This window comes from Netta rufina (assembly GCF_964035555.1).
Source record: "Netta rufina genome assembly, chromosome: Z".
Classification (NCBI taxonomy): Eukaryota; Metazoa; Chordata; class Aves; order Anseriformes; family Anatidae; genus Netta; species Netta rufina.
The window spans coordinates 31,518,906-31,532,864 of record NC_140126.1 but is presented as its reverse complement, the minus strand read 5'-3'; the positions used below and the strand labels follow the sequence as shown (position 1 = coordinate 31,532,864).

General features: G+C 40.4%; 1 protein-coding gene across 1 annotated transcript in view; it reads right to left on the bottom strand.

Moving 5' to 3' along the window:
* Window positions 1–5,859, bottom strand: part of CNTLN (centlein) — a gene marked incomplete at its 5' end in the record, with an annotated part of 202,072 nt that extends 196,213 nt beyond the window's left edge. Inside the window, one exon of the mRNA XM_084304658.1 lies at window positions 5,773–5,859. Coding sequence (XP_084160784.1) covers window positions 5,773–5,859 — 87 coding nt within the window. The remainder of the gene's footprint in view (window positions 1–5,772) is intronic.
* Window positions 5,860–13,959: the final 8,100 nt, after the last annotated feature.

The following is a 13,959-nucleotide window of genomic DNA, read 5'->3' as shown; positions in this document are numbered from 1 at the left end:
TAGGGCATGAAGACCAGAGCAGGTATGTGCACAGCTTTCCAAGACAAGCAGGAAACAAGAAACACAAAACAAAACTAGAAGGAGCTGTCGCCCCAGCCACAGACTACCAGCCCACCTTCTTCATTCCCCTTCTACCCCACCACGGTTATGGATATTCACAGCCCATTCCTACAAACGTATTTTCAATCCTTGATGATGAACAGAAGCAACATAAACAGCGACTATAGGAAGATCACTTTTTTCTTCATCTGTATTTATCACCTTTTGACAGAAACTGTAGGAATTCTACCTGAGAACTAGTTGCAGCAGAACACACATCCACAGATTAGTGACCAGTTTCCAACTTTCTGACTAATGCAGACGTTTCTGCTTTCAAAAACAGAAAACCATAAACTGCAGCATGGTTTCTTTGACCAAATATTATGGTCAGGGGTATATACCATGCAGTGCTGCATGCTTGAGAGACCTGTTACTTAGTTACAGTTGTATACACCTATTAACTCCTATATAGCATGGGCTTTATAGCCATCGTTGCTAGGAAAAGCATGCGACCTATAGAAGTTTGCATTAATGAGATGTGCCTAAAATCAGCACAGATAACTTCAGAGGGCAGTTAGGATACTCTCGGTTCTTTGCAGAATCACAGAGTTGGAAGGGAAGTACAAGCAGGAAAAATCCCACCTTATTTTAGCAGAATGAGTTGCAGTGGTACTTTTGTAGCCAAGGCTCCAGTTAATAAAATGGTGAAGGCAGTTGGCTGTTTAGACTAATAATAGGTAAGGTTTCTTAGAAAACATGAAATGAAGATAATAATGCTGCAGTCACGTAGTTATCACCATAACTAAATATTTATCAGCATAAGTAAAAGGCACAGCACATGCCTGTTTCTTCCAACTCGTTTCCAGCAACAGAAGACGCCTGGATACAAAAAGCTCAGTCTCAAATCACTCCATCAGACTGAATGAAAGTGAGGATTCAATGAAGGATTCAATTTCACCACGTGATATTTTAATGAATCTTTTCTATCTTTTTGGTTAGGGAATTGGGTGCATTGAAGACTATGTAATTCAGCAGTTAAGAGACTGACAGCAAGAGTACCAAGATGAACTTCTGCTTTCCAAATGCATATTATTTTGTACCAAATGAAACAGCTTCCACAGAAAAATGACTGCAAGAAATCAATTACAGTAAACACTATAAATCAGTTTCTAACACACAGTCACCAGGTGTGGTTTTTTGTTTGTTTTAATGGATTCACAAGATTAAAGAGACAGCACATGAAAGCTAAAGAAAAATATTCTTGGAGCAGAAACTCCGCTCACAGAGTCAGCTTCTCCCCTTAAAAAAAATAAAAACCACATATAAGCCACCCTGATTACCACGAGCAACTACACTTGCAGAAAACAACACCTCCATCTGCCCAGAATAAAAAAATAAAATACAGAATCACAAGGGAAAAGGAGCGGGGGAGAACACAGGCCAGATCTTTTAAACACCAAGCAGAGCCAAGAACTCCAGGGAGGAGTAAGGACATAGCTATTAAAGATTTTCCATGGAAGGCTCTCAAGATATTTAGGTGGTAGGCAGAAGTATAAAACCCTAAAATAGATTGCAGAAGTTAAAGCCAGTAACAGAGACCAGATGTGTTACAGCTTACTGCTTGACCTTTGCCATTCCATCGTCCCCCAACAATGTTGAGCCAGTCACAGAACTGGAACAACAAGGCCCCAAAGAAAAATATCCTTGTTTCCTTTGCAATTGTGTTCAGGAAAATTACTCCATTATCAAGTTATTCTCAAGTAAAATTAGGGGAAGAGGGGCACTTAAGTTAAGACTTGTTTATTAAATGAGCGTTAAAATCACTGTATTATGCTCTACTGCAGATACAGCAATTGGAATTTTCCCAAACAGCAAAATACCAGAGACAAACATGCCTCAGATTTATTTATTTATTTATTTATTTACAATTTACATTGCAGAGCTACAAGTCAACATCAATTTTTACAGTGAACGGAACAAAATGGTTGTTGAAGTCTTCTCATGTGGTCAGCTTCAAGAAGCCACTTACTGTGATTCAAGCTCCCAGCGTCATTAGGAGCACTAAAGAAAACACCAAATACTGCAAGCCAAAAGCTGCCAAGTTCTAGACTTACCAGGAGAATCTTAGCTTTGGGAAAAAGAAAGGTGGGGAAAAAGTGAAATTTTCAAAACATCGTACTTGGCACTGCAGGTACCTTTACATGGTAGAAAACATTACCTCAAAAGGCAAAAAGATGTCAAGAGGAAAAAGAACCCTCACTAGGAAGAAGGTAAGGGCCACCACACCTGATGAGAGAAAGGGCCAGCTACTCCAGGACCCTGTTGCAGGAGAGGCAGCAGCCTGGAGCACTACAGCTAGACAGAATGCAACCAGCATGCACGACACTTGCACTAAGACTCAAGAGTTGTATTAGACACAAATGCCTTCCATGTATGTAGTCATCATCAGTGGACTCCAGTTCCCAGAGGTTTTGGAAGTACGGTTTATATGACAGAAAATATAGCAGCCCGAGGACGTGCGGAGAAGTAGAAAAGAAACTTCGCAAATTTTATCCAGATGTAGGATACACAGCTCTCCATTCCCTAAAAACTTGTTTAGTCTACCCTGGAACTAAGGAAAACTTTCAACCTTGATTATTTGATAAACTGTTTTTTCTCCTTTGCAATATATATATATGTATATATACATACACACATATGCATATTGTATGTGTATATATACATATATATATATATATATATATATATACACACACACACCTAAAGGCTAATGTCTAAACAAATACACAAGGCTAATACTTTAGATCTGATATATTTTGAGTATCAGTAAGGTCAAACTAGATTTCAGTTGGGAAGTCTGTTTTGGAAGGGTAGGTTAGAAGTATGTGAGTGTAACAAACACAGAAGAAAAAAGCTTATGTAGTTTTATCCAGTTGCTAGAATAAAAGTTAACACTCTCACTAACGTCTTTCTTCAGGTATTTACATAACACTTCTATCAAAAATGCCAGCTAAGGTAGTCTCTGAAATCACGGAATCATCAGGGTTGGAAAAGACCTCCAAGATCATCTGGTCCAACCACCCCCCTACCACCAATGTCACCCACTAAACCATGTCCCGAAGCACCACATCCAACTTTTCCCTAAACACCCCCCGGAACGGTGACTCCACCACCTCCCTGGGCAACTCCTTCCAACACCTGACTAGTCCTTTTGAGAAGAAACGTCTCCTAATTTCCAACCTAAACCTCCTCTGGCACAACTTGAGGCTGTTCTCTTTAGTCTTATCACTAGTTACCTGTGAGAAGCAGCCAACCCCCAGCTCCCCACAGCTTCCTTTCAGGTAGTTGTAGGGGAGACCTCGTTGCTCTCTGAGTCTCCTCTAGACTAAACAACCCCAATTTTTTTTTTTTGCTGGGTAGATAACCCTACCCAGACAAAGACAAGAAAAATCCTGATGGAAACTGAAACATGCTTTTTTATTGTGCCGTCTTTACATCTGGGCACAGGTTGCCCTTGCAAGCATGCAGAGTCTCCATCCATGGAAATATTCAAGACCTGAGTGGACACTATTCTGTGTAACCTGCTTGGCTGACCCTGCTCGAGTAGGGTGGGTTGGAACAGATGATCTCAGGAGATCCCTTCCAACTTAAACAATTACATGACTCCGATTAGAAAAACATACAAGTGTTTGGTGAACTTAAGAACCACTGGAGATCTTCCTAAATTTCATCTGGAAGTAAATCACAGCAGAAAAAAATATATTTCCAATAAATGAATTGATCAGTTAGTAACAACTTCCTGTACAACTGTAAAGAAATTAGAACAGCACAACATTAACAATTGCCTGTATACATTTGTGATTTAAAGGATCTGTCTTTGCACAATGTTTGTAATGAAATAAGAACTTCAAATGGATCAACCATTCTTGAATATTTCAACTATTAGTTGACTGCTAAACCAGTTGAAAAATATTACTCAAGTCTGTTATAGTTCCCATCCAAATTCAGAGTTACTTCACCTAACTTTGAAAGTGACCTATAGTTTTTGATAAACCTTACTTTGGAAAAGCTGCATAATTGACTAGGTACCAACTCTTTTATTGAACAAAAACTGTTTTCTTTGTTCTTCTTATCCTTACAAACCACATAAATAGGTCTTAACATATATATAACATATATATTTCCTATATATATTTCCTATATATTCCCTATATTTCCTGATGGATTAGTAATGTGGCAAAGCACGTGGATGTCTATAATGCAGTGCTTTCCGAGAATATCTGCTTATATATTAGTGCTTCACTTCCCTTTTTATTTTATTAATAACCTGAAATAAATGCTGAAGACATGCACCCACTGCTATCAGAAGGATTGTACAGGTTTGGTTCAACCTAGATCTGAAGAGATAACTGAACACAGACTGTGTTTTGTCTTCAAATGCAGGAACTACTTCTGTATTCTTTTTCCACCTGTTTCCCTTCCAGAAAACTGACACAAGATGAAGACACAAGAACAGTAGGATAATATGCATGAGGCTATAAAGGAAATGCATTTAAAATTGCTTCTGTTTGTTAACTTTAAGATGATTGGAGTGGTCTCACTTAATCCAGGAACAAGTAGAAATGCACATGTATTGAATGAATCTAAAGGAGAAACTGGATACTTAATTTGTGTACATAAAGTTACATTGTGAAAGTGATTGGAAATTCAAATTTGTACTGTTTCCTTCAAAGTTTCTCTTATTTATAATGTTCTCCTAAACATTTTATGCTCCTAGGTTTTAGTAATACATAGCTTATGTTCAGTTAGCAAATGAGCAGAGGGTCTTTGTTCCGCCTCCACCAAACGTCATCTGATACCGCAGATCTGCATGATGAGAAGGGGAAACAGTTATCATTAAAGAGTTTTCTGAACTTCTCCTGTGGGACTTTTAAGATCTCCCCAAACCATCCGTTGTTTTGTATTTCTAAAGGGGATTTTTATTGGCAGATCCCCCTCCTCTTAGTGCTCCAATGCAACAAGTTTTTCCAAGAAGTCTGGATTCGACCTGTAATACAATCAGCACCAGCTGGCAGGTGTACCAATGCTGCCTGAAGCAACAAACAGCTACCAACTCCAACGTGGACACGGTGTTTTCTGCTCACAGGTATGACCACGTACCTGTGCCCTGGCCTTCACGGACCTAACCAGGGCAGTCGCTCCACGCAGAACAGCACTGTTTGGGCTGTCACGGGGGGAGCGAGACAGAAAGCAACTGCAGCATGAGACATCACCTTCCCCTCTTCCAGATTTGTTTGGCTTAACCCACTTGCGTGGCAGAGCGCTGGAGCAGATTGCCATGACAGCACCTCCCCCAAACAGCCAGCTACCATCGTCCTTAAAGGCAGTAAGCAACACACACAAGCAGCGACCGGGAGGAATGACGAAAGCACGCCTGAACGGTGTCGGTCGGAGTGGAACTCTTCAAACTGCATCCCTGACTGTCAGTAACACCTGAGGAGCTGCTCAGCACCCTCGGGCACAACGGCAGGGACAGCTCAGACCCCCTGCGGCCCCCCGCAGCGGCAGCAGCGCTGTCCCCGGGCGCTCCCTCCCCTCCCCTCCCCTCCCCACACCGCTCCCTCTCGCCGCCGCCGCCGCCGGGTCTCGAACCCGCGCCCCCAGGGGGGTCCCACCCGCTCCGCTCCGCTCCGCTCCGCGCCGCGCTCCCCGCTCCGCCACACCCTGGCGCACCTGGCAGCGGCTCAGCTCCTCCGCCAGCCCCCGCAGCTCGTCCTCCAGCAGCGCCACCCGCGACGCGGCCGCGTGCTCCGAGGCCATGGGAGGGGAGGGGAGGGGAGGGGAGGGAGCGGTGCGGGCGGGCGCGTCAAACTTTGCCAACCTCCAACCTCCCCCCCCCCCGCCCCGCTCCTCGCCGCTGCTCCCCGCTCGCCGCCAGCGCCGGGAAGCGGCGCGAAGGAGGACGCGGCGCGATGACGTCAGAGCAGCCGCTACCCCCCGGCAACGAGCCGGGGCGCCAGGGCGCGTTTGAATTCGCCCGCCCGAGCGGGGCGGCCGCGCCTGCGCAGTCAGCCGCGCAGCGCGCCGCGGCGGCCGTTAGTGCCAACGGCTGTCCGTGCCAACGGGCGCCGCGCGGGGCGAGGCGGGGAGCGGTGGCGTCGCGCTGCCCGCTGACAGGAGCTGGCACCCGGCAGCGGGCAGCGCCCTTCCTCCAGCCCCCTTCTCCCCTCACGGTGCGGCGGCTGCTGCCTCACACGTGGGGTCCGACACGTTCCTGCCCTTCCCGAGGTGCGGGAGCACCTGGGCTTGTATCGCATAGGCAGGTCGTCCGGGTTTAGTGCTTGAGTTGGGTCTCGGCCCCTACGGCTGGAAGTGAGGGGAGCCCTGCGAGGGCTGCTGGATCTTTTGGGCTATTCGGGAGCGTGCACGTCCCGGTCTTAAATCCAGAGCTCGTGTGTAGCAGCACGTTTGGAAATAAAGGGTTAAGCGGTGTTGCCAAGACAAATCTTTGCGTGTTTCCTATAGTGGCCATGAGGAACAAAGTACAAAAAAAAAAAACTCTAGAACTTTTCCCAAACACCTGAAGAAAGAGGTTGAAACCGAAGTTGGGGGCGTTTTTTAGCCTGTGAAAGCACCAACTGAATTGCATTTCAGCAGTATCAGTGCCTTGCCGTTAGGACTGTTTTCACACCGAAGAAGTGTGCTTTCTTTTCCCCTCTGTCGTCACGTTTCCACAGATTTCAGAAAAGTTGCCCTGAATGCACCACTGTGGCAAAACACATAATTCTTACCATGCAGACAGGTGAAGGAGGTTTAAACACCATCACAGTTAGAACATGCATTAAAATGTCCAGTCCTTCCTCCCATGGCCCTGACAAAAGACTTTGGTGACGCCTTTGCTTTTGGAAGTTGTTTTTGCAGCACAATGAGCTCAATAAGAAAGTGACTATTCAAAGCCAAAATATGCTTTACATTATTAATTGCATATAAAAGTATTTTTATTATGACTGAAGTTATTATCTGTGGAATTATTGGTGTAAATGTAAAGGTGAGAGACCACATCTGGGTATTCTCTGTCCAGTTATATGTAGATGTAAGATTCAGCAACTACATGATCAATACCGTGTCTCTCTTTAGAATCTTACACCTTCAATTATTTATCTTTGTGTGTTATTACATGCTCATTTAACTATAATGACCATCCTGCCATAATTGTAACGTGTTTACATTTTACCCTTCCTTTTTTTAAGGGACTTTTTTTTTTTTCTTTTCCCTTAAGCTATCCCATTGCAATTTAATATGTATCTTTCACTTTTTCCACATCCCCACCTTTTAATGACCATCTTTTTTAACTTTTCATCTATTTCCTAATATTTTTATCATTGTCCCCTTGACCATATGTTCCCTATTACACATGGGCAACAAGAAGCTAACTTTACTTGCAAAACAATGTACTTGGATTAGCTGCTAAACAAGCATAATGACTAAACAGGATTTAAAAACGTTTTCCAAGTACAAGGTCATTCAAAGTTTAGCTGAAAAGACTCAAACATTACAGGGGTTTGGTTCACAGCTTGACACAGCACAAAACAGAAAGCCACAATTCGTGTAGCCATATAACTTAGAAGGGAAATGAGTTCATAAGCCATTACAATAGCAGCTTATGCCATTATGAGAAAAAAAAAATATGAAAACTTCACCACACTAAGTACACAACTGACACTTATAGACAGATTATTCTTTCATAGATGTGATATTTTTGTATACAGAGTTCCTTAACTGCCATTTCATAAGTTATAGCACTCTATAAAGTTTCAAGTTATTAACCCAAACAGAATTCATGATAATTCTTAGAATATTTTTAAAAACTTAAAACATGCTCTCAGCAAGTTTTGATGAATGTGGAGACCTTGCCTTGTCTTGGAGCCTTTTGTTCATCACCTTTCTCACAGATCTTATGATTTTGGAATACCTGCATTTACAGCTATCAAACATATGAGAGTGTTAGGCAAAATTATTCCAGGTCTAAATACTTCACTTTGGATTCCATAGTTTATTAATGAAAAAGAAAAAATCAGTCTGCACAGGCTCAACACATTAAATTTTCCCTGTACATGGCTTGAGAAAAAATTCATCCTTTAGTGGTTTTCCCACTTACAGAAGGTCTCTTAATAGATGCAGGTATACTACACAATTGAAATTTAGTTATTATGGCTTTTGTCAGATAAAAAAAAAATTGTTAAAGGTATACAAAGAAAAGTGTTCGCTATGCTACTTCTGTGGCAGGAAACATAAACATTGTGTTTAGTGCTTTATTTTTTATTTATTTGGTTGGTTGTTGGTTTGTTTTTTTGTTTGGTTTCTTTCAGTTTTAATTTGGTTTGGTTTGGTTTGGTTTGGTTTGGTTTTTTGTTAGGTTAAATTAGTTTGGTTTTGTTGTTGTTGTTGTTGTTGTTGTTTTTCATTTGGGAAATTCCATGTCTTTCTTTGAAATGTGTTCACATAACAAATATGTTGCACTCCTGATCACCTCATTTCTTTCTTTCCTGTTTGCCTGTTTCCTTTCCTTACCTAAACATAAGGTAAAAAATTATTCCATTTACTGTGGCAAGCCCCCATACTGCATTATTAGAATTCAAGAAATGCAAGTATATAAGAGAGCATTCATATCTTGTTTTAAACAAAAGGTGCTATCACTGTTCTGATTTTAATTAGAAGTGTTAACATTTTCTGCTACGGAATTTGCATATCTCCTAGGAGCTTTATGTTGACCACTGTTGTCCACCCAAGTAGTTTGACAAGAAACAGCATCATCAAAGACATCCTTTCTGGAAACTGCTTTGCAGCTACAGTAAGCAAGAGAAGCCAAAGTTGCTGAAATTATTTCTATTAGCTTTTGGCTGTATCTTCAAGATTTTAGTAATTTAAGTTTCTCAAAAACATATTGTAACCTTAGAAAAATGTTAAGTCTTGTTTAGACAATGAATTCAGATCATACTCACTTGAAGTCAAGGTTTCTAGTTTGGATTTTGTGATTTTGGTTTGTGTTTTTTGCTGGTGGTGGTTCGTTGCTGTTGTTGTTTTGTTTTAATTTAATAGCTGCAAGCCAGCTTTTCTATGAATTTGGTGCAGAGAACATCTTTTTCACTCTTGTGATGGCTGTAAATAATGTATTTTACATACCCAAACTCTTCATGCTACAGCAGTAATCAGATATAAAAGCAGCAAGGTTTGTAGGAAGCAGTTATATGTGGTATTATACCACCTGTTGAAACTAAGAGAGCAGAAAACTGTTGAAATGCAACAACTTGGTGAAGTAAGTATTTGATCAAAACTGCTCATTTTTCCAGTGCATCTAATAAGAGATACAACTTCAAACCTCATTCCTACCATTATAGTATATTCAACTGAATACGCGAAGTGTAAAAATAAGTGTTGGAAAAGGTCAGTGTGAGCCTAGGCTAGCTGGCACAAGGACTTGGAGGACCACCAATAGCACATCTCGCTCCTCACTCAATGGAAAAGAGGTGTCCTTGTTGTCTCATGATCTCACAAGGAGAGCAAGAAGGTAGGTGATTTCTTATCTGCTCCTAGGAACACAAGAGCTAAAACAAAACAAGAAAAAAAACCTCCCAGAGTTTATCAGAGTCACAAGGGGGCAGCTTCTTGAGGAAATTCACCTTGGACGTAGTGCATACTTCTCTACTTCACGCTATGCCTGGTATATAAGCGTCAACAAGAGAAGCAGTCTGCATCCTGCAGAGTTGGTGCCCAAGGGCCATCTAGTATTGCATCAGAAGAACGTCTTCCTTTGCAACCACGAAGGCTGCAGTTTTCCATTGTCTTTTAGATTAGGTGTTAGGTTGTCACACTGCACTCTTCAGGGCACTGAACAACACAGCACTTTAACATAACTTGAACTTGGGGAACATCGAGGGAACAAGGCACTGAGGAAGGAGGCAGTTAACAGCATGCTGGATGTGGGGATGAAAGGTGCCCCACCCCATAGCACCTGCCAGCAACAGGAGGCCTAGAGGAAGGGACTAGCAGCTGGAAGTAATTAAGAGGAGGAAGCATACTTCAGAGTTTGGCTGCCCTGGCAGAGGGTGATTGGGTTTGTATAGCAGTAAGAGAGGAGGTGGGTTTAGCTGAGCCCTGGGAGTTGATTGTCTCACTGTTAATTTGATTCTTAGGAAAATCAAGCCTCGGGAAGGAGTGGAGATTTGACCTTACATGTGGTGTACAGCCTGTGTCATAGACCAACTGGGAGAGTCACCTGGTTATGGATGGGAAAGTGGAAAGCTGAGTTCCATCATCCTGATAGAGGGTGTGAAGAGTACACGGCCACCCAAGCTCACAGAGTGAGACACGATACCCTTCTTAACCCAAGGAGTGGTTGCTGGAAGGGACAGTGAAGTCCATGACCACCCAAACTGCACAAAGTATACAGAGGACATGGATGAGACTCTCCCTAACCCTGGGGACGGCAGCTGGGAATGTACACCTACACATCCTCAGTCTTACCAGCTCATTGCATTCATGCACGTGCATACAACACGAGAGCTGCAACCATACCAAAGAGCCTCACACTTGACCCCTTTTGAATGTTAGAAATCAGTTTTGCAGCAGTTTGTCGCTTTTAGTATTGCACACTGGTGAACAGTGCACTGGAAGATACTAATTTTCCAACCACGGATAGATTTAAAAAAATGTACTAGAATTAAGTAATTAAATAAGAATTTCATATAACTGAATAAGAATTTCAGCTTGGATTTTTTAAAAATTGCTACATTTTCAATTTATAACATTTAGAGCTACATTTATTAAATAGAGCATAAATCAGAAATCAGCAGTGTTTTTACTCAGAACAGAGCCCAGGCATATGATTTTCAGGTCTTTGTTTAACAATTCATATTGTCTTAAAATAAATAAATAAATAAATAAATAAATAAATACCTTAGGAAAACAAACAAGTTGGAAAAAATATAAGCACTGGCAGTTTAGTCAAAAAACATTTGCAGAAACTAAAACACTTCCTCTAGCTCTAGCTTATACTACTACTACTAATGGTAGTAGTAGTAGAATAAGCATAATACTTATATTATTACTACTAATAATAAGTACTAGTAGTAGTACTAGTAGTAGTGGTGGTGGTGGTATACTACTACTACTACTTCCACTTATACTACTGTGCTTTTACAGGTACTAGCTTCTTAAGAAGTAAAGGTATTTGCTTCCACTCTAAGATAAGGATGGTGGGTGATTATTTTTTTCCCCTCTCAGTATAATATTCTTTTTGTCTGTTATCTTGTTGGATTTCCTTACTTCAAATTCTCTGCTAAATATCTTTGTCTCAGTTAACCAACAAACTAAAGGAACAGTTATTTGCTATCATTTAAACTGATAATTCAGAAACTGCTTCAGATGAACAGGCAAGATCCTGTTTTTATTATCTGCCTGCACTGTGGTAGTAGCAAAGAGTTACTGGAGGCCACTCTGTGCCGCAGTATTTCAGCTGCTAACACTGTTCCCAAATGCACCGTTTGCTATAAATTCCCAGCCCAAGGGAATACAAAATAGATACTGCACATTGCATTCTAGGGTGGTACTGCATAGTCAGCCCAACATGAACTCTTCTTGCAGCCTGAACTCCATCATCACAGTGGGACTCAACTGACTCAATCCAGTGAGATAGGACTGGTGTGTTTTGGCAGCGGTGCAAAGCTGTAACTTTGAACTTTCCTTTCCTACTGTGGTTGAGTTTAGAGTAACAAAGAGAGACTCTGTGTCTGTTGATTTAAGTTTTCAGACACTTTTTACTGAACAGAATTGCTTCCCTTGAAGAAAAAAAAATATTTAATAATAAGTACTACATAAACACCTGAATTTTTCAAATATAAAGAATTGTTATAGTGCAGACCACAAGAAAAAATATCAGGCATAAATGAAGAAACAAAAGAAATGTTTTCATTTCTTTCACAGAAATTAATATTTTTGATACAAACTTTCATAAATATATTTGATTGTTTCTGTAAATTTCCTCAGCAGTGGTACCCCAGTAAGAGTTGCAAGATAAAAATTGATTTAAGCATGTAAAAGAAGTTTAATTAATTTCTGAAGCCAGACAGTGAAAGTTCAGAAGAGAGCTTTTCAGTCTAACTCATTTGTGGAATGGGCAGACAGTGGTTGGATCATAGTCAGCTTTCACAAAAGGAAATAAGAACAGAATTCTTTCTACAGTTAATTTTTAATTCTAGTATGAAGGTAAATAAATAACATTTTATTAGAGTGGTTTGCCAAGAATTATTACATTCCATTAGTTCTTTTCATAAAATGAAACTTAATTATTGCCAGCTCTACCAATTTTATTGCAGGCTCAATGTTATTGTTACTTTCCTCTGAACCACTTCTAAAGTCCTTTGATTGCTTAAGAATTTCTGGGTTGTTTCTTCTTTTGCTTTTAGCACTTCTCTCCCTCACAACAGTACAGAAATGTGACCCACATGTGATCTAAGAACTCAAAAGCCAAAAAGCACTATTTTGTTTCAATTCTAACCTGTGTTTTTTTGGACACTTAGTATAGGTTACACTAGGTATCTGTTAAAAAATAAAAAAGCCTAATTTGGTTTCACTACCCAATCAGTGGTAGAAAGACACCAATGAAGACTATAAAAAGTAGTAAAGAACTGATATTAACATTTTTTGCTTCTTTAATTGCCACTGAAACTTTTATGTTATGATACATATATTATATACCGAGGCTATTTAAAATATAAAGGAAGTATATAGCTAATACAGCTGTTAGATCCTGAGTAGAGTCACCTTCACTGCACTCCAGGATATAGGTATAAGGTATATAGGTATATAGATATAAGATATAGGCTATATAGGTATATAGATACAGGATAGAGATACAGGTGTAAGAGCAAACAGACAATATGTGTAGTCTCACCTTGCAAACTAACTCTGTTTTTGTACTTTTCTCAGTTAAGACTTCGTGTTCCTGGTGTCAGGTTGCCATGTCTCCCCAGACCAATCCTGCATCCTGACCACACAGCTACTGACCACTTACTCTGTTTTAGAATTATGCTCAAAGTGATCTGATCCTGGAGTTGCTCTGACCTCTGCATGTGCTTTCTGGCAGTATTTCATGATCTAGAACTATGTTTGGTCCTTTATCTGAGATATCGTTTATGAGATTCCTAGGTCAGAATTAATTTAGGTATTAGTGTTTTAAAAAACAACTTCAAGATAATCTAGCAGCAGTAGTTTAAAATACAATCTTAGACCTCTCCAGCCCCCTGAAGCTGGACAAAATTTACATAGTCATAGAAGCTTCTAGACAAAGTGTAGAATAAGACACTGAAGACAGTAACTTCCAAAAGTGTTGTAGCATTATTTGCTAGATGATAATAGTTGTATAATCTCCAGGAATCCCCAGTAACTTACATGTTATGAATTCTTGATATTTATGTGCATAATTCTTTTTTACTCTGTTATAGACAGGGAACACTCCTCTGGCATATCAGAAAAATCTATCACGTGTAATACTAACTTTATTATTACCTGTATTTTGCACACACTGTAGCAGTGCTACCAAATACCTTGACTATTAAGGCAAAATTTGGAAGTTTGGTGCTAATGCTGTACCTTAGCTGTACCTTTCTAAGACAGTATTTTGAACATTTTTGTCAGTGTTAATAAGACACGAGTCTGCCTTATCAAGATAACCCTCTTCATTCTGAAACCTCTTGGTATCAGAACAGACCGAGGAAATGTAACCTAACAGATGAGGGTCATTCAGCCTGCTACAAGTACTTACCCAATCACACAGTATTTATTAGGAGGTGTTTCTGACTTCATGCTTCACAAAAAAAAAAAAAAAAAAAAAGACTTCTATTATTATTTCAACATTCATCT